The sequence below is a fragment of the Theropithecus gelada genome, chromosome 20, assembly GCF_003255815.1.
Source record: "Theropithecus gelada isolate Dixy chromosome 20, Tgel_1.0, whole genome shotgun sequence".
Taxonomy (NCBI): domain Eukaryota; kingdom Metazoa; phylum Chordata; class Mammalia; order Primates; family Cercopithecidae; genus Theropithecus; species Theropithecus gelada.
The window spans coordinates 30,168,048-30,193,167 of record NC_037688.1 but is presented as its reverse complement, the minus strand read 5'-3'; the positions used below and the strand labels follow the sequence as shown (position 1 = coordinate 30,193,167).

General features: G+C 45.4%; 1 protein-coding gene across 1 annotated transcript in view; it reads right to left on the bottom strand.

The window, feature by feature from the left end:
• Positions 1-25,120, bottom strand: part of PKD1L3 (polycystin 1 like 3, transient receptor potential channel interacting) — an 88,005-nt gene that overhangs the window by 4,402 nt on the left and 58,483 nt on the right. Inside the window, 10 exon segments of the mRNA XM_025369859.1 lie at positions 55-265; positions 1,509-1,669; positions 3,777-3,904; positions 20,036-20,102; positions 20,104-20,198; positions 20,201-20,500; positions 21,514-21,654; positions 22,186-22,285; positions 24,420-24,654; positions 24,755-24,947. Of these exon segments, the coding sequence (XP_025225644.1) occupies positions 55-265; positions 1,509-1,669; positions 3,777-3,904; positions 20,036-20,102; positions 20,104-20,198; positions 20,201-20,500; positions 21,514-21,654; positions 22,186-22,285; positions 24,420-24,654; positions 24,755-24,947 (1,631 nt within the window).

The window sequence follows — 25,120 nt, the reverse complement described above, 5'->3', positions numbered from 1 at the left end:
ATGCGGTTCTAAGACCACAGCACACGGAGGAGAGACAGCAACGTGGGGGCTTACGGCAACGGCATAGCCTGTCAGCAGGATTAGGATGATCAGCAGAAAGCCCACCACCTCGTCCCAGGCTCGGCTCAGTGTCCTGCTGATGACCCGCAGCCTGGGGCTATGACGCAGCAGGTTCCATAACTGAACGGTTGCCAGCAGAACCAGGAAGCCCACAAGGTGAGTCACAGCAGAGTTCACTTTTACTGCCTCGTGGAAGCTGATAAACCTGCACCAAGGAAAGCTGACAGTTACTGAGCAGGAAGCATGCGCCTATGCCGCAGTTTCCCCAGCGTCCCTGCTGCTGAGCGCGGCAGCCCTGAGTCCTGTGAGGTCAAATGCTTGTTAATGTGAGAACTGCTTTCTAGTGTGGCCTCCTGTGAGTTGTGGATATGGGAATAACAGAAGGCCACGGATTATTCAAGTGGTCTACCCGTTGCAGATTGCACTGGGAGCTGTACCGAAGAAACCTTAACATGTGACCTCTAGCTGATTTCTTTATTCCAAATTCATCCTGGGAAGCAAAACTAGCCTCCTGCACTGCTCTGAGCCAAATCTCTCCTCTCAAAAGATTAACTCAGCCCAGAGAGAGGAGCCATGCTGCTGGTCTGCTTTCCGTGGCACACGAATCCTGTGTTCTCTGCTGTACAGGATTGATGTCATAGATGCAATAAAGCTTAGAACAAAATGATGGATGGTAGACTAGAGGTGAGGGGTGTTGCTCAGCAATTAGGCTTTGTTTTGTGAGAGATACATTCATAATTTTAGGTTGCAGCAACCAGGTTACTCGGAAGGAGCCCCACAGACACTAGCAACTGGTGCCCTGCACAGATCCGCTGTGCCTGCATAAAACTGCTCTCCATAAGGCCTACTTGAAACAATGCCTCAGGAACAGTTACACAGGTCACTGCCCAGGCTGTTGGCCACTGATGCAAAGGTTAGTAAAGCACCACTTGGCAACACTTGGCATGGGAAACATAGATGTTCCTCTCCATGGGAAAAACCAGAGAAAGTGCCCAAAGGGGCAGCAAACATCTCTTAGTAAGGATGAGTGAATGGATGAACATCCCTATCCAGAAAGCAGCTCCCTTTGCATTTAAAGGATGGACTATGTGTTGTGGTTTTATTTAAAGGATTATTTGTCCTGCGTTAGGCTTTATGCCTTCACCAGAGGACAAAATAATGACCAATTCCAGGTCTTTCTGAAATTTAGATGCATTATCCTTAAGCACATACCTAAGCACTAATGAAGACAGAAGAGCTCTTCAATGTGACCAGCAGTTAAATGGCTTCTAGTTCACTGTTATCTCTGCTGTGGACATGAGTCCATGTTCTATTTTAACTCTAATATTATGCAAATACAGATCGGGTAGGGCAGTGAAGGAAGGGGAGTCTGAAAGAATACTTGTGTATAACCGGGAAACTTCAGCCATGAGGTAGGAATATGCTGTGCCCCTCAGGCTTCCTCTCACCTGTCCCGGTCATCGTGGTATCGTGCCATGTTTTTCCTAAGTAGAGAAATACTCTTCATGTCAAGCCCCAGGATGATGAAGCTAATGAGGATTATACTTGTGTCCAGAACGTTTCTTCTCCCAGTGAAGAACCTCCACTTCTGCCGTTTCAGCCGACAACCCTAAACATAGACAGCACAGTCACTGTTGCTTGTCTGAGAGATTAACTAGGTCTCTCCCTGCTCAAGTGTGATGAACGCAGCTGATGTCTATGGGCAAAGCACACTGCCAGGCGTTTACCAGATCTCACTTGGACAAATGGGCTATGGTCTTAGTTCAGCTCTGTAGTCTTCAGAAATGCTGCTTACAGAAAAGTTATCTTCGAATACAACTTCCATTGAATACATTTCTTCTTTTTCTTGGAGATCATAAACTGTCACTTAAAAATAAATACAAAAGTTTCTTTCTTTGAGACAGGGTCTCGCTCTGTTGCCCTGGCTGGAGTGCAGTGGTGTGATCACAGCTTACTGCAGTCTCAACTTCCCAGGCTCAGGCTCAAGCAATCCTCCTACCTCAGCCTCCCAAGTAGCAGGGACCACAGGCACATGCCACCATGACCAGCTAAGTTTTTTTTTTTTTTTTTTTTTTTTTTGTAGAGACAGAGTTTTGACATTTTGCCCAGGCTAGTCTCGAACTCCTGGCTTCAAGTGATCTGCCCACCTCGGCCTCCCAAACTGCTAAGATTACAGGCGTGAGCCACCATGCCCAGCAAAAGTTTCTAAATTAGTTATCAAGCCTGAGAATGAAGAAAAAAATACTGTGTTTGGCTTAAGGTATAAATATATTTTCTTCTGAGTGTAATCATCTGTATTTTTTTTTTTTTTTTTGAGATGGAGTTTCGCTTTTTGTCACCCAGGCTGGAGTGCAGTGGTGCCATCTTGGTTCACTGCAACCTCTGCCTCACAGGTTCAAGCAATTCTCCTGCCTCAGCCTCCCGAGTAGTTGGGACTATAGGAGCCCGCCACCACTCCCAGCTGATTTTTGTATTTTTAGCAGAGACAGGTTTCACCATATTGACCAGGCAGGTCTTGAACTCCTGACCTCAGGTGATCCACCTACCTCAGCCTACTAAAGTGCTGGGATTAAAGGCGTGAGCCACTGTTCTTGGCCACTTTTTTTTTTTTTTTTTTTTGAGAGGAAGTTTTGCTTGTTGCCCAGTCTGAAGTATAATTGTGCTATCTCAGCTCACTGCAACCTTCGCCTCCCGGGTTCAAGTGATTCTCCTGCCTCAGTCTCTTGAGTAGCTAGGACTACAGGCATGCGCCACCACACCCAGCTAATTATATATTTTTAGTAGAGACTGCATTTCTCCGCGTTGGCCAGGCTGGTCTCAAACTCCTGACCTCAGGTAATCCGTCTGCCTCGGCCTCCTAAAGTGCGGGAACTACGGGCATGAGCCAATCATTTGTATTTTTGAGTGCTTGCTCTTTGTTCATCATACTTGCTTGGTATTACTTCATATAGGGCTAGTAAAACTACAAAAGTACTATTTCTTTTTTTTTTTGAGATGGAGTCTCACTCTGTCGCCCAGGCTGGAGTACAGTGGCTGGATCTCAGCTCACTGCAAGCTCCGCCTCCCGGGTTTACGCCATTCTCCTGCCTCAGCCTCCCGAGTAGCTGGGACTACAGGCGCCCGCCACCTCGCCCGGCTAGATTTTTTTTGTATTTTTTTTAGTAGAGATGGGGTTTCACTGTGTTAGCCAGGATGGTCTCGATCTCCTGACCTCGTGATCCGCCTGTCTCGGCCTCCCAAAGTGCTGGGATTACAGGCTTGAGCCACTGCGCCCGGCCAAAAGTACTATTTCTATAGACTTAATTCTTTAGCTCCTGAAAATTGAAAGAGCCACTCTATTTGGTAGGAAACCAGTTAACCTTTAACTGAATTCAGGTTTCTGAAAAGGACCAAAATTATAGCCATAACTCTAGTAACACATCATTGTAGAGCTTCCCAAATAAAATGTGGCAACCTTTATTTCTCACATCTAATACCATCATCATCATCATTACTTTTGGGACAGGGTCTTGCTCTGTCACCCAGGCTGAAGCGCAGTGGCGTGATCTTAGCTCACTGCAACCTCTGCCTCCCAGGCTCAAGCAATTCTCCCATCTCAGCCTCCCGAGCAGCTGGGACCACAGGTGCATGCCACCACACCTGGGTCATTTTTGTAGTCTAGTAAAGATGAGGTTTTGCCATGTTGCCCAGGCTGACATCTAACATTATGGACTCACCTGTTTGAAGGCATAGTAACAGACCAGTAGATAATAGATGACTTGTGAGATGATAGACCAGGCAAAGCCCTTCTTTGACATCTGAAGGGAAGTGAAGCTTTCCAGTCTCACAGAGGTGAAGAAAGCACCTGAGAATGACAAAGAACACCTGGAGTCAAGAGTCTAAAACTTTTGCCGTCTTCTTGTTAAACTTTGTCTTTGAATAACCCCAACTCTTCCTGTATCATCAAATGTTTCTGAGTCTCAGTGCTCCACTTAGTATTTCCTTTAGAGCTGTCATGAATATTAAATGAGATAATGTATGCAAGGCTATTGGAGAAATACTGGTTTTACAGAAGTCAGTAGTGGGAAAGGATATGCTGTTGACCCTACCTTGAAGGGAGGTGTTGGTGGCTTAACAGCTATTATAGATGTTACCCTAACCATGTCAGAATGGCTGCAGAGAAGTTTAAGCACTGATACCCCATGAGTGCTAATGGTATCCCATGGATACTCAGTCATTTACATAAGGATAGACTAAAAGGCTTCAGCCTTCACCTGGAAGGACATTGAAAATGTTGACATTTATAAAATCATGAAAGGTCTTGTGAATATAAACCTTTCATAAAGCTTCAAAATATTAGTGATGGCAGCGGCACCCTGTCTGGAGTGGCTGCTGCCCTGACACTGGCTGCAGTGGGCGAGGTGTGGCCGGGGCGTTGTGCTCTCTTGAGCCGTGGGAGCCAGTAACAGGTGGGAACCCTGCCCCCTTCTGAGGTGGAAGGTTGGGAGCCCCACCCTTCTGGGCGCAGCTGCAGCCGCCCAGCCACAGCTGCAGACCCGAGCATCCCTGCACTCTTGGGGGCTCAGGAAGCACCCCCTGCCCCTGCAGGTTCAGAAGTGCCTGCTCCTGCTGCATGGCCTCTCTGCACTGCCAGCACCTGCTCTAATTTTGGAGCAAAGTTTTGGCCAAGCCTGGGCGCTGTCATGACCCAGCTGGGTGTGTGTACGCTTGGGGCAGTGCTGACAAGTAGCCCCCTACTGCCTCGGCCCTCTCCAAACTTTGGACACAGACGAGCATGGGAGGCAGGGAGGGTGAGGGGGCAATGAGGGCAGCTTGGCATGGACCTGCAGGTGCCCCTTGGCACAAACAGCCTGGGCACCATGGGTGACATGGATGGTGGCAGGAGGCAGACAGGCTCCTGGGCAGAAAGGGGCGGGTCCCCAGTAAAGCCCCACCTTTAAGCCAGGGATGGCCTGAAGCCTGGGGGCTGGGCTGCCAGTTCTGGAATCTGCCAGTTTCACCAACTCGAATGAGAACTTATGGCAGTTTTTCTGGGCCCACCCATGGCTGCCCAGTGACCAATCAGCACACACTTACTCCCCTCTGAAGCCCATACAACCTCCAGACTCAGCCAGACTTGGGCAGATGGCAGAATGACTTGCCTGCAGATAGGAGCTACCATTCCAGGTCTCTCCGCTGAGGGCTACACAAACAATGGGACGACCTGCCTGTCGATAGGAGCTACCAACTCCAGGTCTCCTGAAAACTGTCTTGTCACTCAGTGAAGCTCCTCTCCACCTCTCTCACCCTCCAGTTGTCTGTGTACCTCATTCTTCCCGGATGTAGGACAAGAACTCGGGACCTGCTGAGTGGTGGGACTAAAAGAGCTGTAACACAAACAGGGCTGAAACACACCCCCTCGCTTGCCACACTGCAGGCAACGAGAAGGAGAGAAGAGCTGTGGCTCTTTGCGGGAGTCCAGACCTATAGGCTCCCTGAGCCAGGGCTGTGACACCCTTTTTGGGGCTCTGCAGTTCCTAGCATCTCCAAGATTCTAGGCACCATGGCATTCCTCTCGTTCAGACGTAGGCACCCACAGTGGAAACCACGTGCAGTACATCTGGTCCAGCTTCAGCCTTTCAGGGAGCCGGCACCTGTGCCAGCACATAGAGCTTCCCACCTCACCGCAGCAGCCAGTGTGCCTGGCTGTGGGCAGTGGCTGGACCCCGTGCTTGCTCATCCATATATCCCTCACTGCTCCGTGCCTGGCTCTTTCTTGGCAGGTGTGGGATCCAGGCCAGTAGCAGGAGCCGAGAACAGGCTGCCAGGCCAAGTGGGCAGAACAAGCCCAGTGGGTGCAAGCAACACTCAGGCAGAAGGTGCTGCAGGCCACAGAGGTTTCTGGCTGGCAAAGCAACACCCCAAGGATGCTGTGACATTAGAACTAAGATGTACCCCTTGTAGGCAAAAAAGACATTTAAGAACAAAAGGAATTCCTATTTCACCTAGCAAGCTCTCAAGACTGGAACTTTTCCCATGTTTATTTTAATCCCCGTCTATATTTTGTTAGTAACTAAAAACCCCGTGAAGACCCTCAGGAAGCCTTTATGCTTCATTAGAAACAAGCATAAGAGAAGTGGTCTACTCTGCAGGTCTGAGAGGAGGAAAATTCCTGATTAGGAGAAAGATGTGATGGAAATGGAAGGATACTTGTGAGCCAATTATGGGAGAAAGAAGAAAGCGAAGAAGTTGGATTAGGATGGACATCCTGTGAAAGTGGGGGAACTGAATGGACCAGTTTAACTCCAATCCCTTACAAAATGCCACTATAATGAAAGTGAAAGGATAAAGTAAAAACTTCAATAGATGAAGAAAAGGAGGGCAGATGAGAGCAACAAACTGCTGGAAGCTGAAAAGTAGAGGAATCACATTGACTTAGCAAGTTCAAGAAAGCTGAAATCTAAGGCAGCTGTACAGGAAACCTGGAAGCAAGCCCATTCTAACCACGAAACCCTGGAAAGCCTCAGAAATTGCAGGCATCAGGTAGTTCTGAAGGTAGAAGTTCAGATGGAACTGAAAATAGCGTCAACTGAAAGTCAATATATATATAAACAACAACTAGATTCCAAATTTCCTCCCTCACCATTCACAACCAGTTATTTGCTACCCATCTTGCCTTCTACCACCCCACAACTAAAGGTTTGTTTCCTAGTGATGCTGAATGAGAGTATCTGGACTTGGGGGCACCAGCTACATCTGAGAGTAACGGTTTACTGGAAAAGGAAAAGTTTACATGCTGCATAGTGAGACACTTCCCAGATCCCTTCCCTCAACTCACTCTGATAAGTATAATAGGCTCATACTCTCAAGGTAGGAGTTTGGAGGGTCTTTAAAAACTGACTGCCTAAAAAGGGATACCAGTTGATAAGCTCTATGCCCTTTTTTTTGAGATGGAGTCTCACTCTGTCACCCAGGCTGGAGTGCAGTGGTATGATCTCAGCTCACTGCAAGCTCCGCCTCCTGGGTTCAACCAATTCTCCTGTCTCAGCCTCCTGAGTAGCTGGGATTACAGGCATGCGCCACCACACATGGCTAATTTTTGTATTTTTAGTAGACATGGGGTTTTGCCATGTTGGCCAGGCTAGTCTCAAACTCCTGATTTCAGGTGATCTGCCTGCCTTGGCCTCCCAAAGTGCTGGGATTACAGGCGTGAGCCACCGCACCCAGCCAGGCACAGAGCTTATAATTAGCATTTATTTGCTTTTTATTGCCCTTTTTTTTGGTGGCGGTGGGGGGCGGGATACAGGGTCTGGCTGTCACCCAGGCTGGAGTACACGGGTATGATCTCAGCTCACTACAACTTCCGCCTCCCAGGATCAAACCATTCTGCCACCTCAGCCTCTCAAGTAGCTGAGACTACAGGTATACACCACCATGCCAGGTTAATTTTTATATTTTTGGTAGAGATGAGGTTTCACCATGTTGCCCAGGCTGGTCTCGAACTCCTGGGCTCAAGTGATCTTCCTGCCTTGGCCTCCCAAAGTGCTGGGATTATAGGCTTGAGCCACCGCACCCAGCCTGCCTTTCTTTAAAAGGACGGCCAGGCACTTGAATCTCTAATGTTGAAAACTGTAGATCAAAAACAACAAATCAAAAAAGGAGTTCAGAGGAATTAGAGACAGTAAAGGATCAGAAGGAAAGAAAACCCACTGTAATATACCAGAGTTAAGAGGATACTGCATCCATAAAAGAACAATAAGAGACTATGGAAAAAACATGAGAACAATTTTGGAAATTAAATATTATAGAAAGAAAAAATAGTTTAGAAGATAAAAATTAAAGTAATATTGCAGATATTAGACGAAAAAGATGAAAAACAGAAGCAAAAATATAAGAAAATCAGAACTCCAGGAGTTATAACGTCAAAATGCTGGAAAATCAGAAAAAGTGAACAGAGAAAATGGAGAAGAAATTAACAAAGAAAAATGAAGAAAATTTCTCAGAACTTAAGGACACGTTTCCAGATAATAGAACATTCCATGACATTTTTTTTTTTTTTTTTTTTTTTTTTGAGACGGAGTCTCGCGCTGTGTCACCCAGGCTGGAGTGCAGTGGTGCGATCTCGGCTCACTGCAAGCTCCGCCTCCCAGGTTCACGCCATTCTCCTGCCTCAGCCTCCGAGTAGCTGGGACTACAGGCGCCCGCCACCACGCCCGGCTAGTTTTTTGTATTTTTAGTAGAGACGGGGTTTCACCATGTTAGCCAGGATGGTCTCGATCTCCTGACCTCGTGATCCACCCGCCTCGGCCTCCCAAAGTGCTGGGATTACAGGCTTGAGCCACCGCGCCCAGCCTTTTTTTTTTTTTTGAGTTGGAGTCTCGCTCTGTCACCCAGGCTGGAGTGCAATAGCACCATCTGGGCTCACTGCAACCTCCACCTCCTGGGTTCAAGTGATTCTTCTGCCTAAGCCTCCCAAGTAGCTGGGACTGCAGGCGTAAGCCACCATGCCCAGGTAATTTTTGTATTTTTAGTAGAGACAGGGTGTCACCATATTGGCCAGGCTGGTCCTGAACTCCTAGACCTCGTGATCCACCCACCTCGGCCTCCCAAAGCGCTGAGATTACAGGCATGAGCCACCGTGCCCGGCCTCTATGATATTCTTTCATAACCCAGAGGACAAAGAAAAAAACCTAAAAACTTTTGGGGTTGGGGACTGGGAATCAGAATGCCAGCATAATACTTTTTAACACTAACATGAAAAACTAGAAAGCAATGGAGCTACACTTTTCAAAATTCTGGCCGGGCATGGTGGCTCTTGTCTGTAATCCCAACACTTTGGGAGGCCAAGGTGGGCAGATCACTTGAGGTCAGGAGTTCAAGACCAGCCTGGCCAACATGGTGAAACCCCATAAAATATGTAAATACATAAATTGTAAAAATAAAAAAATCAGCCAGGCATGGTGGTGGGCACCTGTAATCCCACTTACTTGGGAGGCTGCGGCAGGGAGAATTGCTTGAACCCAGGAGGCAGAGTGTACAGTGAGCCGAGATGGTGCCACTGCACTCCAGCCTGGGTGACAGGGCGAGACCCCGTCTCAAAACAAACAAATGAACCAAAATCCTGCAAGAAAGAAATTATATACAGATAAATTAGAATCTAATGTGATGGGAGAATAAAAACACTTTTGGAGATGTAAGTCTCCAACAAATTTACCTCCCTTGTACTCTTCCAGGAAGTACCAGAGCATGTGCTCTAGCAAAACGAGCAAGTAAGCCAAGAAAGGAAGACATGGAATCCAGAAGACAGTGAATTCAGTAGAGAAGAGAGGTAAAGATAATCCCAGGGTAATGGAGAAGGGAGAGTCCTGGAGAGCCGTAGAGCAGCCTAGAGAAAAATCAATCCAGACTGTACCCAAGAAGGAGGGCTCCAGGGAAGGTGTCTCCAAGAAGATAAAATGATAGTTTACATGGTACTTTAAGAGAATGAGAGATTTCTACTTTTAGGAAGAATTTGGAGATTAATCAGTGACAGATACATAGAAAACCAAGCAAATTTTTTAAAAAGTAATATTCTAGAGAAAAAAAAAGGATGTATAAGAAAGGAAATCTAATTATAATATACTAATGTCTCATCTTTGAAAAACATAATGGAAATGCTCAATATTAAACTAAATAAATTTTATTACTATGTTGGGAGAATGAGAAAAGATCAAAGATGTGTATGTGTTTGAGATATATGTGGGTGTAAGAAAGCTACCTCTGGCTGGCTGAGGTGGCTCATGCCTGTAATCCCAGCATTTTGGGAGGTTGAGGCAGGTGGATCACTTGAGGCCAGGAGTTCAAGACCAGCCTGGCCAACATAGTGAAACCCCATCTCTACTGAAAATACAATACCTGAGTGTGGTAGTGGGCGCCTGTAATCCCAGCTACTCAGGAGGCTGAGGCAGGAGAAAGGCTTGAGCGCAGGAGGCAGAGGTGGCAGTGAGCTGAGATCACGCCACTGCACTCCAGCCTGGGAGACTGAGTGACACTCTGCCTCAAAAAAAAAAAAAAAGAAAGAAGAAAGCTAAATTTTTATCCTAACAGAAACAGATAACACCTAAAACTGAAAATTTATGAAATACACAATAATCTTAATTTTTTTTTTTTTTTTGAGACAGAGTTTCACTCTTGGTGCCCAGGCTGGAGTACAATGGCGCAATCTCAGCTCACTGCAACCTCTGCCTCCTGGGTTCAAGCGATTCTCCTGCCTCAGCCTCCCGAGTAGCTGGGATTATAGGCACCTGCCACCACTCCCGGCTAATTTTTTTGTATTTTTAGTAGAGATGGGGTTTCGCCATGTTGGCCAGGCTGGTCTCGAGCTTCTGACCTCAGGTGTTCCACCTGTCTTGGCCTTCCAAAGTGCTGAGATTATAGGCGTGAGCCACCATGCCCGGCCTATGTTAATAATTTTTAAATTCTGAAAGATCTAGTTTAAAAAAACGGAAAGTAGCCTTTGGGGAGTAGGAATGAGGTAGGGATGAACTGAGGACTCCTGTTTTTCCCTTGAACTGTTTGACTTTTAAAGTTATATTTAAATATAATAACTTTAATTAAAATAATATATTTAAATTAATGGTGTAAGAGAAAGAAATTGGGACTTCTCCTGAGCTACTCAGGTGTCTTAGTCCATTTTGTGTTGCTATAAAGGTGTATCCAAACCTTAATTTATAAAGAAAAAAGGTTTCTTTGGCTCACAATTCTGATGGCTGGCAAGTTCAAAATTGGGCATGTGCATCTGGTGAGGGCCTGAGGCTGCTGCCACTCATGGCAAAGGTGAAGGGGAGACAGCCGGTACAGAGATCACACGGAATGAGAGGAAGCAAGAGAGGGGTGGGGGAGATTCCCAGGCTCTTTTTTTTTTTTGAGATGGAGTCTCGCTCTGTCGCCCAGGCTGGAGTGCAGTGGCCGGATCTCAGCTCACTGCAAGCTCCGCCTCCCGGGTTCCCGCCATTCTCCTGCCTCAGCCTCCCGAGTAGCTGGGACTACAGGCGCCCGCCACCGTGCCCGGCTAGTTTTTTGTATTTTTTAGTAGAGACGGCGTTTCACCGTGTTAGCCAGGATGGTCTCCATCTCCTGACCTCGTGATCCACCCGTCTCGGCCTCCCAAAGTGCTGGGATTACAGGCTTGAGCCACCGCGCCCGGCCGATTCCAGGCTCTTTTTATTTATTTATTTATTTATTTATTTATTTTTTTGAGATGGAGTCTCGCTCTGTTGCCCAGGCTGGAGTGCAGTGGCCGGATCTCAGCTCACTGCAAGCTCCGCCTCCCGGGTTCATGCCATTCTCCGGCCTCAGCCTCCCGAGTAGGTGGGACTACAGGCGCCCGCCATCTCGCCCGGCTAGTTTTTGTATTTCTTAGTAGAGACGGGGTTTCACTGTGTTCGCCAGGATGGTCTTGATCTCCTGACCTCGTGATCCGCCCATCTCGGCCTCCCAAAGTGCTGGGATTACAGGCTTGAGCCACCGCGCCCGGCCTATTTTTTATTTTTATTTTTTTTTTTGAGACTGAGTCTGGCTCTGTCGCCCAGGCTGGAGTGCGGTGGCCGGATCTCCGCTCACTGCAAGCTCCGCCTCCCGGGTTCACGCCATTCTGCCTCAGCCTCCAAGTAGCTGGGACTACAGGCGCGCACCACTACGCCCGGCTAATTTTTTGTATTTTTAGTAGAGACGGGGTTTCACCGTGTTAGCCAGGATGGTCTCGATCTCCTGACCTCGTGATCCACCCGCCTCGGCCTCCCAAAGTGCTGGGATTACAGGCGTGAGCCACCGCGCCCGGCACTAATAGAATGAGAACTCACTTACTCCTAAGGGAGGGCATCAATCTATCCATGAAGGATCTGCCTCCCAGGACGCAAACACCTCCCATCAGGCTCCACTTCCAACGCTGGGAATCGAATTTCAACATGAGGTTTACAGGGGACAAACATCCAACCCAAAGCACAAGATCATAGAGAGAGGAGAGGAGAGAGAGGCCTTCGTACCCACATCACTGGACTCCAACATCAGGATCACAACACAGAATAGGTTCACATTAGCATTGAAGACCACAAACTCCACAAAGAGGACTTTTGTGCGTTGGTCTAGCCAATGCCTCTGTTCAAGATGCTGTAGAACTCTGGGTAAACAGAGGACAGGGTCAGTCCGTTTTCTCCAATACTGCAAAGGGGGAAAATATCCTGATGTTTCAAATATTACTGTCATATACCAGGTAAGATTTTACATTTCCCAATCTACTTTTCCTATGAAATATTTTATGATTACTAATGCCCAAACTTTCACTGGTATTAAATTTAGTAGACCATAAAAATGAAAGTTTTTACAATAGTATTCACAACAAGGTTAAATATTCAGGAAAATATACTTGGCATTTCAGGTCTGAAGTAGAATTTCATGCTATGACAAGTATTTCTACTTGAAGTATTAAATGCTACTCTTGACTACCAGCTGTTCAGTTTTGGGAGGTAGGAGGAATATAAATGTCATTATTCAGTTGGCATTGTTGTTTGTGAATAATGAATTCCTTGCATTTAAATGAAGAGATAATTATTTTTATTTAGACTTTTTCTCATGTAATGACAGAGATTCTCAGAATACTAAACCACTCTGTAAGTCTCAGGAAATTTAATTTTGGCATTGGACTTTTGGGTTCCTGTATTTTGGCTCATGAACGGCAAGGTTTCCTTTATATGTTAAGATTACAGTTTGTCCAAGCTATGGTTACTTGAATTTAACTTCAGCTAGGATTGAAAATGATAGGTATTTCTCCAGCTACAAAATGAATTTTGGCAAATTGCCAAACCAAAACATACCTGTAGTCTGAAGTTGAGCAAGGAATTTTTAAACCAAAGGGTGTATTTCCTTAGAAGTCTAAACTAAAAGTATCCATAAGAGTTACAGACAGTATAGTAGCTGTCAAAACTACTCAAATGGGTCTGAAATTCCTATTTGTCCTATGAATGGCCAAAAGCAAATATTTTGGTCCTCTTGCTCAGGGCCCAGGCTTACTCACCGGACTGCAGTACTGGAGTTTCTTCCAAGTTTCACAGCGTATCCTCCTCCTGAGTAAGTGGCAAATTCCCCTTGAATGGGAGAACCACCCAGGGTCTCCTGATTCTGATAATGCCAAATGCTATCTGATTTGGTGATGTTTGTATCAAGGGGGCCCCAATTAACCCCATAGTTCTCTGTATCCTCCTGATGTTGGTGAGGTGGCTTCACTTGCTCCCCGGGAGATACTCCAGCTGGGAAGAGTCTGGGATCAGCAATGCGAATCTGACGCAGCAGAACATTGCCCAAAAGAAAGGAGTTCCCATCAGCAATAAATCCTAATGAAAAAGTAAAAGAAACAGTTTTGTTTATATATTTTTTAAAATCTTTTTTTCCAGCACATCCAGAATGCAGAAAAAAGAAACGACGTAAAAAGTGCCACATTAGGTTAGTAACGAGAAAAAATGCACACTTTCACCATTAGGTTTAAAAACATTTTTGGAGGTTCTAGATAATGCTGTTAGGTAAGACAAAGAAGTAAGGCTGGATATGGTACATCACACCTGTAATCCCAGCACTTTAGGAGGCCAAGGCGGGAGGATGGCTTGAGGCCAGGAGTTCAAGACCACCCTGGGCAACACAGGTGTACACGGTCTTTATATTAAAAAAAAAAAAAGTTCAAGTAATAATGAGACATATAAAAATAAAAAAGTGAAATTATCACAATTTGTAAATGATATGTCTAATCTAGATGAATTAAGAGAATCGACTGAAAAGCTGACCATTGAACAACACATGTTTGAACCGCACGGGTCCTCTTATAAGTAGATTTTCTCCCACCTCTGCCACCCCCGAGACACCAAGACTAACCCCTCTCCTCTTCCTCAGCCTACTCCATGTGAAGACGATGAGGATGAAGACCTTTGTCATGATCCACTTAATGAACAGTAAATTAGTTTATCTTCCTTATGATTTCCTTAATATTCTTTTATCTAGCTTAAGAATACAGTATCTAATACACATAACATATAAAATATGTGTTAATCAACTGTTATGTTATCAGTAAGTCTTCCAGTCAATAGTAGGCTATTAGTAGTTAAGTTTTTGAGGAGTCAAAAGTTAGACATGGGCCGGGCGCGGTGGCTCAAGCCTATAATCCCAGCACTTTGGGAGGCCGAGACGGGCCGATCACGAGGTCAGGAGATCGAGACCATCCTGGCTAACATGGTGAAACCCCGTCTCTACTAAAAAAATACCAAAAACTAGCCGGGCGTGATGGCAGGCGCCTGTAGTCCCAGCTACTCGGGAGGCTGAGGCAGGAGAATGGCGTAAACCGGGGAGGCAGAGCTTGCAGTGAGCTGAGATCCGGCCACTGCACTCCAGCCTGGGCAACAGAGCCAGACTCCGTCTCAAAAAAAAAAAAAAAAAAGTTAGACATGAATTTTCATCTGCATCAGGGGCCAGCACCCCAAGCCCTGTGTTGTTCAAGGGTCAATTGTACTTACAAAAAGAATTCAGCAAGATGGCTGGATACTAAATAAACAAAGAAATCAACCGTGTTCATATGGCCACACAATATTTACTTAGATAGTATACAGAAATCAAACATTTTTTGTTGAGATAGACTCTCACTCTGTTGCCCAGGCTGGAGTGCAGTGGTACAATCTTCGCTCACTGTAACCTCTGCCTCCCAGGTTCAAGTGATTCTCCTGCCTCAGCCTCCTGAGTAGCAGGGACTACAGGTGTTCCACCCAGCTACTTTTTAAAAAATTTTTTAGTAGATGTGAGGTTTCACCATGTGGGCCAGGCTAGTCTGGAACTTCTGACCTCAGGTGATCTGCCCATCTTGGCCTCCCAAAGTGCTGGGATTACAGGCATGAGGTATCATACCTGTCCTAAAACATCTCATTTATAATAGTAACACAAAAGGTAAAATAAACCTAACAAGAGATGTGCAAAAATTCTATGGGGAACAATTCTGAATCTTACTGAGAGCTACAAATGAAGATGAAAACAAACAGAAAAGCATACCATGCTCTCAGGGAGGAAGAGAACATAATAAAAATCTTAATTCCCTAACCTTTATAGGTTCTTAGTCTATATCTCTATAAAGATCTAGATCTATAACTATATACATTCTTAATATATAAAAAGCTCCTACAAAACAAAACGGGTAAACAAAACCACACAGCCTGATAAAAAGTAGCCACAGAATATGGGCGGATGCTTACTCATCCATTCTTTCTATCAGTATGTATTTTTTTTTTTTTTTTTTTTTTGAGACGGAGTCTCGCTCTGTCGCCCAGGCTGGAGTGCAGTGGCCGGATCTCAGCTCACTGCAAGCTCCGCCTCCTGGGTTTACGCCATTCTCCTGCCTCAGCCTCCCGAGTAGCTGGGACTACAGGCGCCCACCACCTCACCCGGCTAGTTTTTTGTATTTTTTAGTAGAGACGGGGTTTCACTGTGTTAGCCAGGATGGTCTCGATCTCCTGACCTCGTGATCCGCCCTTCTCGGCCTCCCAAGTGCTGGGATTACAGGCTTGAGCCACCGCGCCCGGCCTCTATCAGTATGTATTGAGTGCTCAAAGGCACCAGGTCCCGCCTAGGTACCCAGAATATAGCAGTGGGTGTAACAGAGTCCAGGCCACCGAGAGCCCATATTTGAGGAGCAAGAGAGATGGGCAATAACCAAATAATATTCAGGTAATGCTAAGGGCTATGAAGAAAAATTAAGCAGAGTAAGGGGATCAAGAGTGATTTGGAGAGGGAGCAACACTGTTACCTTAGGTAGGATCATCAGAGCAGCTTTCTCTGGGAAGATGGCATAGGAGAGGCCCTAACACAGTCAGAAATCAGTCACAAGGAGAACAGCAAGTTCCAAGGCCCTGAGTGAGAGCATGCTTGACATATTTAAGGAAAGCGCAGAAGCTTGAGTGGCTGAAGTCGCGTGAACGAGGGTAAGAGGAGTAAGAGATGAAGTAACAGATGCAACTGGGGGCCAAACCAGGCAGGCCCTTGTAAGCTTTGGAAAGGACTTGGGACTTCAAGTTTGATGGGAATCCACCGGGTGGTTTTAAACAATGAAGCAACAGATTTATGTCTTAAAAATAGAATATGGGGAGGATTGAGTGAAGAAAGGCAAAAGCATATGGGCAAGTATTGCCCCTATGAAAAGGGATAAAGCGTGTCTTAGTTTAAACTTTCATTTCTCTGGGTGCAGTTACAAAGTCTTTCATATATTTCATGGACACTTGAATTGTTTGAAAACACCAATTTTCACCAGGCTGTCTCTTGGGAATGTGGGCAGGTGCTCTCATATATTGCTTCTTGGTTTTCTTTTGTTTTGTTTTTTGAGACAGAGTTTTGCTCTGTCTCCCAGGCTGGAGTACAGTGGGACGATCTTGACTCACTGCAACCTCTGTCTCCCAGGTTCAAGCAACTCTCCTCCCTCAACCTCCTGAGTAGCTAGGACTACAGGCATGCACCACCAGGCCAAGCTAATTTGTGTGTGTGTGTGTGTTTTCTTTTTTTTAGTAGAGACGGGGTTTCACTATGTTGACCAGGCTGGTCTCGAACTCAAGTGATCTGCCTGCCTTGGCCTCCCAAAGTGCTGGGATTACAGATGTGACCCACTGCACCAGCCATATATTGCTAATAGCAGTGTTTATTGGTACACTAGGACAATTTGGCAATCTCTTTCTAAATTAAAAATGTATATATACTTTGACCTAGCAGTCTTTTCCAAGGTATTTATCTTTCGATGTATTTGCACCTTTGTGGAATTAAGTACGTACAAGGATATTAATGATAGTCTTGCTAACAATAAGCCTGGAAATGATCTAAAGACCTATCAGTAGGGAGCTGGGTATATAAATTATGGTACATCCATGCAGTGGGATACTATACAGTAAGTAAATAAAACATAATAGGGGCATCTTCATATGTGCTGATAGAACAAGCCCCAGATAAACTGTTAAGGGAAAAAAGCAAAATGTTTTTTTTTTTTTTTTGAGACAGAGTCTCACTCTGTTGCCCTGGCTGGAGTGCAGTGTGGTGTGATCTTGACTCACTGCAACCTCCACCTCTCCGGTTCAAGTGAGTTTCCTGCCTCAGCCTCCCAAGTAGTTGGGATTACAGGCGCCCGCCACCATGGATGGCTAATTTTTGTATTTTTAGTAGAGATGGGGTTTCACCATGTTGGCCAGGCTGGTCTCGAACTCCTGACCTTGTGATCCACCCACCTCCACCTCCCAAAGTGCTGAGACTACAGGCAGGAGCCACTGCGCCCGGTCATTACCTTTGAAAGAATATATAATATATATATATAATAAATTGGGACTGTAGCTGTCTCTTGAAAGGAGAGAAGGGGATCTAGGGGACAAGGAAGAGCTGCACAATACACCCTTTAGTTGTACATTTGGATTTTCTTTTTTTTTTTTTTTGATGCAGGGTCTCACTCTGTCGCCCAGGCTGGAGTGCAGTGATGCGATCTTGGCTCACTGCAACCTCCGCCTCCCAGCTCAAGCAATTCTCCCACCCCAGCCTCCCAAGTAGCTGGGACCACAGGTCTGCATTACCATGCCCAGCTAATTTGTATATTTTTTGTAGAGATGGGGTTGCACCATGTTGCCTAGGCTGGTCTTGAACTCCTGGGCTCAAGTGATCCTCCAGCCTTGGCCTCCCAAAGTGCTGTGATTACAGGCATGAGCCACTGTGCCTGGCTGGATTTTCTTCATACTCATGTTTTACTGATTTGCAAAACTATTCTTTTTAAAATTTTTATATTTTAAAAAAATAGATATGAGGTCTATGTTGTCCAGGCTGGTCTTGAACTCCTGGGTTCAAGCAATCTGCCCACCTCAGCCTCCCAAAGTGCTGGGATTACGGGCATGAGCCACTGTGCCCAGCCAAGACACTACATACTACAGGAGCCAAGCAGTGCAAGAGAGACCATGCCTGCCGTGATGATGCAGACCTCAGCCAGAGATCCAGTCACTATTTTTGTTCTTGAGATGGGGTCTTGGCTCTGCTCAGACTAGGGTGTAGTGGTGAGACCATGGCTCACTGCAGCCTTAAACTCCTGGGCTCAAATGATCCTCCTGCCTCAGACTCCCAAGCAGCTGGTACTACAGTCACGTGCAACCATGCCTGGCTAATTTTTTTTTGTAGAGATGGGATCTTGCCATGTTGCCCAGGCTGGTCTTGAACTACTGGCTTCAAATGATACCCCTGCTACAGTATCCAAAAGCACTAGCATCACAGGCGTAAGCCACTGTGCCTGGCCCTGTCATCTTGATTTAGTATTTTGTTCAGGACAAGGTACAATTATAGACTGCAAGTAGAATGTGCCCTGGGCCAGGTGCGGTGGCTCATGCCTGTAATTCCATCGCTCTGGGAGGCTGAGGCGGGTGGATCACCTGAGGTCAGCCTGGTCAATATAGCAAAACCCCATCTCTACTAAAAATTAAAAAAATTAGCTGGGCATGGTGTGGGGCGCCTATAATCCCAGCTACTCAGGAGGCTGAGGGAGGAGGATCGCTTGAGCCCGGGGGATGGAGGTTGCAGTGAGACGAGATCACGCCACTTTGCTGTAACCTGGGCGGAAGAGCGAAACTCCGTCTTGGGGGAAAAAAAAAGAAAAAGAACGTACCCTGAACCCAGAACTGTCACCACCTAAAACTGAACTAAGGACACCAGACTGGGCAACATAGTGAGACCCTGTCTCTAAAAAAAATAATAATTAACTGGGTATGGTGGCACACACCTGTAGTCCCAGCTACTCAGGACGCTGAGGTGGGGGAATTGCTTGAGCCCACAAGTTCAAGGCTGCAGTGAGATGAGATTATGTCACTGCATTCTAGCCTGAGTGGGAGACTGAGACCTTGATTCTAAAAGTAAAATTAAAAAAAAAAATTGAACTAAATAGATTCAACATGCAATAAATAGGAGTTATCATCTATAAAAACTCTCTCAAACACACTAACCACACCTTTAGGACAGTAAATGTTTGCTGAGATAAAAATGCATTTTAGATTCTTTTTCAGGAACCTAGGAAGTGATCCAAATCTCATCAGGAAGCCACCAATCCTGAGATAAATGAATGTAACAGTTTCCAGAATGCAGCTTACTTAACAACATCTAAAATTACATAATGACAGTGTTGGTAACTGGTGGAAAAATTTTGAATACGAAACGTTCCTGGCAGATGCAGTGGCTCTCACCTGTAATATCAGCACTTTGGGAGGCCGAGGTGGGTGGATCACTTGAGGTCAGGAATTTGAGACCAGCCTGACCAACATGGTGAAACCCCATCTCTACTAAAGGAAGCTGAGGCAGGAGAATCGCTGGAACCCGGGAGGCGGAGGTTGCAGTGAGCCAAGATCATGCCATTGCACTCCAGCCTGGGCAATGAGAGCAAAACTCCGCCTCAAAAAAAAAAAAAAAAAAAAGCCAGATGTGGTAGTGCATGCCTGTAATCCTAGCTACTAGAGAGGCTGAAGCAGGAGAATTGCTTCAACCTGGGAGGTGGAGGTTTCAGTGGATTGTGCCACTGCACTCTGGCCTGCGTGACAGAGTAAGACTGTCTCAAAAAAAAAAAAAAAAAAATGCGATCCCTGAGAAAGTCATTCTTTAGCATTTCTTCATCACTGTCCACAGCAAGGCATACTAACTCCTCTGCATGGTGGCGTTCCTTGAAGACACAAACCATATCGTGTCCATCTTTTCACTGTTAGCTCCTAGGACAGTTCCAAGCATATTAGAGAAGTTCAATGCATTTTGTGGGGCTGAACTGGATTCCCATGCAAGCAAAGTCACACAGACATCCTCACAGACCTGGGAAAGACGGCTCAGGCCAAAACAGCATCTCATGTGGAGATCCTCCAATGAACCCACATTCCTGGTTTTGCACTTACTGAACAGCCTTCTCTGCTATGTGTAGTTGAGTCCTAGGGGTCACTCCAGTTACTTCTCATGATGTAACTGAATCCACTGTCATTCTTGCTTGTCAGCCTTTTGTGAAGCTCATCAGCGGGGAATCGGCCCCATGGGCCTGGGTGAACAGATGTAACTGAACCTCCTTAGATGAAGTCCAGGGAACAAGCTCTTGGGATGCCCACAGGTACGGCCATATCAGAAAACACCAGCTGACCTTCCTCCACTTTCTCATAGATCGTGGTACAGGGTATTTGGAAAATGAATTGTACCCCATATTTGCAATGAATGGGCTTCAGGACTGCATTCTTACCTCTGTAATCCCCATACAGGCTAGGAAGGAGGATGTGATTGGCCCAGGGATAGAAATCCTGAAGAAGTTTGATTTCTGAGAATCGGGGCGAAAAGGTCTTCCGGATAGCTTGGTGGAGGTAAAATCTATTGGAGTTCTTTACAGAGCAGATTGCAGTCATCAACAGGGTAAGGAAAAGGATTTGTACTAGTTTAAAAGCGGAAAAAAATGTCATAGTTGAGTGGTTAACTTAGAAATCCTCTATGTCTTTTTCTTCATTTTTCCTAAGTCTATAGACTTATGCAGGTCAAAACCAGTCAAAAATTGGCAGTTTCATATGGTTCAGTCTAATAATTATAAATACACACATTGACATTTCCTTCCCAGAATTATTCTGCCACTAATCATACATTTTACTTAAAATAAGATACATTGGCTGTGGCCGGGCACAGTGGCTCACACCTGTAGTCCTAGCACTTTGGAAGCTGAGAGGGGCAGATCACCTAATGTCAAGAGTTCAAGACCAGCCTGACCAACATAGTGAAAACCCCTATCTACTAGAAATACAAAAATGAGCTGGGCGTGGTGGTGTGTGCCTGTAATCCCAGCTAACCAGGAGACAGAGGTAGGAGAATCACTAGAACCCAGGAGGCACAGGATGCAGTGAGCTGACATTGCACTACTGCACTCCAGCCTGGGCAACAGAGTGAGACTGTGTCAAAAAAAAAAAAAAGAGAAAGAAAAAGATACATAAAATCCCACACAAGAAATATGGTGTTCAGCTCTAAGGACCAAGCATGCACTCTGTTTCACTCATGTGATTGTGTTTACAAGCAGCAAAGTCATGATAAAAACATAATTTGTCTTCTTTGGACTAGGGAATCCAGTAATGAACTAGATGTGTTGAAGCCAGTCAACTAGCACCTACAGAATAGACGTTTGCCAAAGCATTTTCATTTTCCCTCCATAGATCGTGTTATTAAATTTTGCAGGTAGAGAAAGTGACTTACTCTAGCACAGAATGAAACCTCTAGACTCCAAGGTCAGGGGTCTGTCCAGTTACCATCCCACCTGCTTTACTGGAATCCCAAATCTCATGAGGTGAAGATTTTAAAAGACAGCTTTTCAACCCTTCTTTACTTTCCATTTTATTCTCTCTCTTCCTTTCCCTTCTGGAAAAGGTGCTGTATTATCAATATGTTGCCATTTCCTCTCCATACCCAAAATATCTCCAGTCAGCTTGAAGAGTTTCTTCTTTTTCAAGGTTCTTTCTGGACGCTTAGTTGGACTATTCATAGCTGGGGCTACATAGACGGGGTTGTTCTTATCTCTTGAACCTGGTACTGATGAAGAACATTTTGCTGTCAAAAATTCAAATGTAGACCAAAGAAATGTTATATTTCATTAAGCGGCCACTCACCATTCACTGAGCATCTACTGTGCGCACTTCCTTTTAAATGTTAAACAAGCACTTCCTTTTAAATTTTAAACGTAAAACTGCCCACGCAGTGCTTCTTAAGCTCTCTATTATAAAGGACCTGTTTTTAAAAAAATTCCAACCAGTTGAGGACTGATACTTTTGTACAATACAGTGAAAATGAGTTACTAGGCTGAACACAGTGGCTTCATGCCTGTATTTTCAATTCTAGCACTTTGGGAGGCCAAGGCAGCAGGATCGCTTGAGGCCAGGAGTTGACCAGCCTGGTCAACATAGTGAGACGTTGTCTCTACAAAAAAAATAAAAAATTAGCCAAGCATAGTGGCACATGCCTGTGGTCCCAGCTAGGGGAGGTGGGGGAGGGGGGATATCAAGTATGGCAAGGTGGCCAGAGTTCCACTGATCTAATTTGCTTTTTTCAAAATTAGGTAGTTGTTAGAACTATTTGAGTTACCCAAGAGTGCCAAGATCCTCTTTGTTTGTTGTTCCTTCTCTTTGTTAAGCCGTGGCATCCTGCTCATCATCAGTGAGTATAAGAATGTGAAGAAGACCACCTGGGCAGGAGAATCACAGGAGAACATCGTGAGCAGACGTTACAGACCCAGGAAGATAACACCACATGTAAAGGAAGAGGTGGGCACTCATGAAAAACTTCAATTATTTGGCTCTTCATGTTAATGAAAAACTAATTTCACAGTAATTTTTGCACAATGATGGGGACCAGGAGAAGGGCCATCAGACTCTAAATAATGTTAATATTCGTATTTTTTGCTTATAGTTCTTAATCTGGTTGGCTGGAGAAGCTGATACCGTCAAATGATTTGTGATGTCTCTTCAATAACATCTCTCAGTATCTTTGGAAGACCGCTGATGAAAATCCAGACTTTTTTTTTTTTTTTTTTGAGACGGAGTCTCGCTCTGTCACCCAGGCTGGAATGCAGTGATGCAATCTCGGCTCACTGCAACCTCGGCTTCCTGGGTTCAAGTGATTCTCTTGCCTCAGCCTCCCAAGTAGCTGGGACTACAGGTGCATACCACACACAGTTTATTTTATTTTATTATTATTTTTTGAGACAGAGTCTTGCTCTGCTGCCCAGGCTGGAGTACAATGGCACGATCTCAGCTCACTGCAACCTCCGCCTCCCGGGTTCAAGTGATTCTCCCTGCCTCAGCCTCCTGAGTAGTTGGGATTACAGGCACTCACCACCACACCTGGCTAATTTTTGTATTTTTAGTAGAGACAGGGTTTCGCCATGTTGGCCAGGCTGGTCTCAAACTCCCGACCTCAGGTAATCCGCCTACCTCGGCCTCCCGAAGTGCTAGGATTACAGGCGTGAGCCACCACACCCGGCCTGGGATTTCTGTATTCTTAATAGAGACAGGGTTTCACCGTGTTGACCAGGGTAGTCTTGAAATCCCAACCTCAAGTGACCTGCCCTCCTTAGCCTCCCAAAGTACTAGGATTACAAGCGTGAGCCACCGCTCCTGGCCACTATGGATTTTCTGGAGATGGATCCTTAGATGTGAAACCTCTCCAGCAAAAGGATGCAGAATTTGCAGGTTGTCACTATATATTGCCAGACTTCCCTTAACCAGGACTGGCTGTTCATTTCCTTGGCATTACTGTGTATTATTATTTTTCTTTGCCATTATTAAAACAAAAAAGCAATATGATAGTTTTATTGGACTAGCGAAGCTGAATTTCTTACATGTGTTTTGGCCACTGCAATCACAGGTTTTGCTTTAAAAAATTTATATCTTAACTTACATATAGTTAAAAAAAAGTTCGCTTTTTGGTGTATAATTCCATGAGTGTTGTATATCCACCACTACAGTCAAGATACCAAGTAGTTTCATCACCCCCAAAATTCCCTCAGGCTGTCCCTTTATATTTATGTTTTAGAAGGAACAGTCCATATCTTTTAGAAATATAAAGTCTGAAATACATGAAATGGATAAAGTGATGTGAAGTCTGATATTGTTCCCCCAAATAATAGATGAAACAAGATTGGCCATGAGATGGTTATTGTTGAAGCTGAGTGGTAGGACTTTAGAGTGCATTATACTAGTCTTCACACTTTTGTGTGGGTTTGACATTTTTCTTAATTAAAAACATTTTAAGTTTTTTGTTATTTTTTCAAAGTGGTTTGGGTTGTTGATTTGTTAACTGTCCTCTTCGCTCCTCAATCCTTTTCTGCCATACTTATTAGTTTTTCTGTCATGAATTTCATGTATCCCTAACAAATGTCAGTTTGCCTTTTTCTTTTTGTTTTTTAGTGTTGAGACAGGGTCTTGCTCTGTCATCTAGGCTGGAATGCAGTGGCACAATCACGGCTTACTGCAGCCTCAACCTCTGGGCCAAGCCATCCTTCCACCTTAGACTCCCAAGTAGCTGGAACTACAGGAGCACACCACCATGCATGGCTAATTTTTTCTAATTTTTGTAGACATGAAGTTTCATCATGTTGCCCAGGCTGGTCTCAAACACCTGGACTCAAGCAATCTGCCTGCCTTGGTGTCCCAAAGTGCTGGGATTACATGCATGAGCCACTGCACCCAGCCTGGTTTGCCTATTTGTTTTTTGTTATGTTGCATTGTCAAAACCACTAGGCACCTTGGCTTGACACCCAGGGACCTCAGTGTCCCTAACTTCTGCAACTCCAGTGGTTCTTCCCGTCCCGCACATACCTTTCCTGGCTGGCTGATGAAGACGTTTTGAAGCACTGATAAAATAATTGAAATCGTCCAGCTGGTGGCTTGGTCTTTGCTCAATTCCAAGCTATAAAGTGCTGTAAAAAAGGCTGAAGCCAGGCTAGTGAGACCTAGGAGGAGCCAGCAGGCTGCAGTCAACCATCTGGACAGGCCATTAGAGATGGGCTTTTTCCCTTCCTCTGAGCTCAGGATGGCGAAACTGGTGACTTCCCTGAAGCACAAAAGTTGAAGGAATAATCCCATATGCATCAGCTGAGAGAGAGGATGAGGAAGATGACAGGGGATAAAGAAGGCTTGGTGTGCTGCATTACCTGGATGGCTCTTGCTCCGTGGGAAGAATATGCGTTTCCAAGAGTTCCTGGAGTTTTTGAAGTTGGCTGACTGCATCTAGGAAGTCACAGGGCTGGTGACCCTGGGTGAGACCCAGCGTGCCTAAGTGAGATTTCAGCCTCTGCAGAACTCTACGCAGGTAACAGCAGAAATGATGGTGGTTTTCAGGAACAACTGAAAATATATCTCAAGTTGACACTCTCACAAGTGGATTTTATTTTTTTTCAATCAGTGCTGACGAGGTTGGCCTCGAACGTGTAGCCTCGCCTCCCCGAGTGCCAGGGCAACCAGCCTGAGTCAGCGCAGCTCCCATCACAAGTGGATTTCTTTTTTTTTTTTTTTTTTTT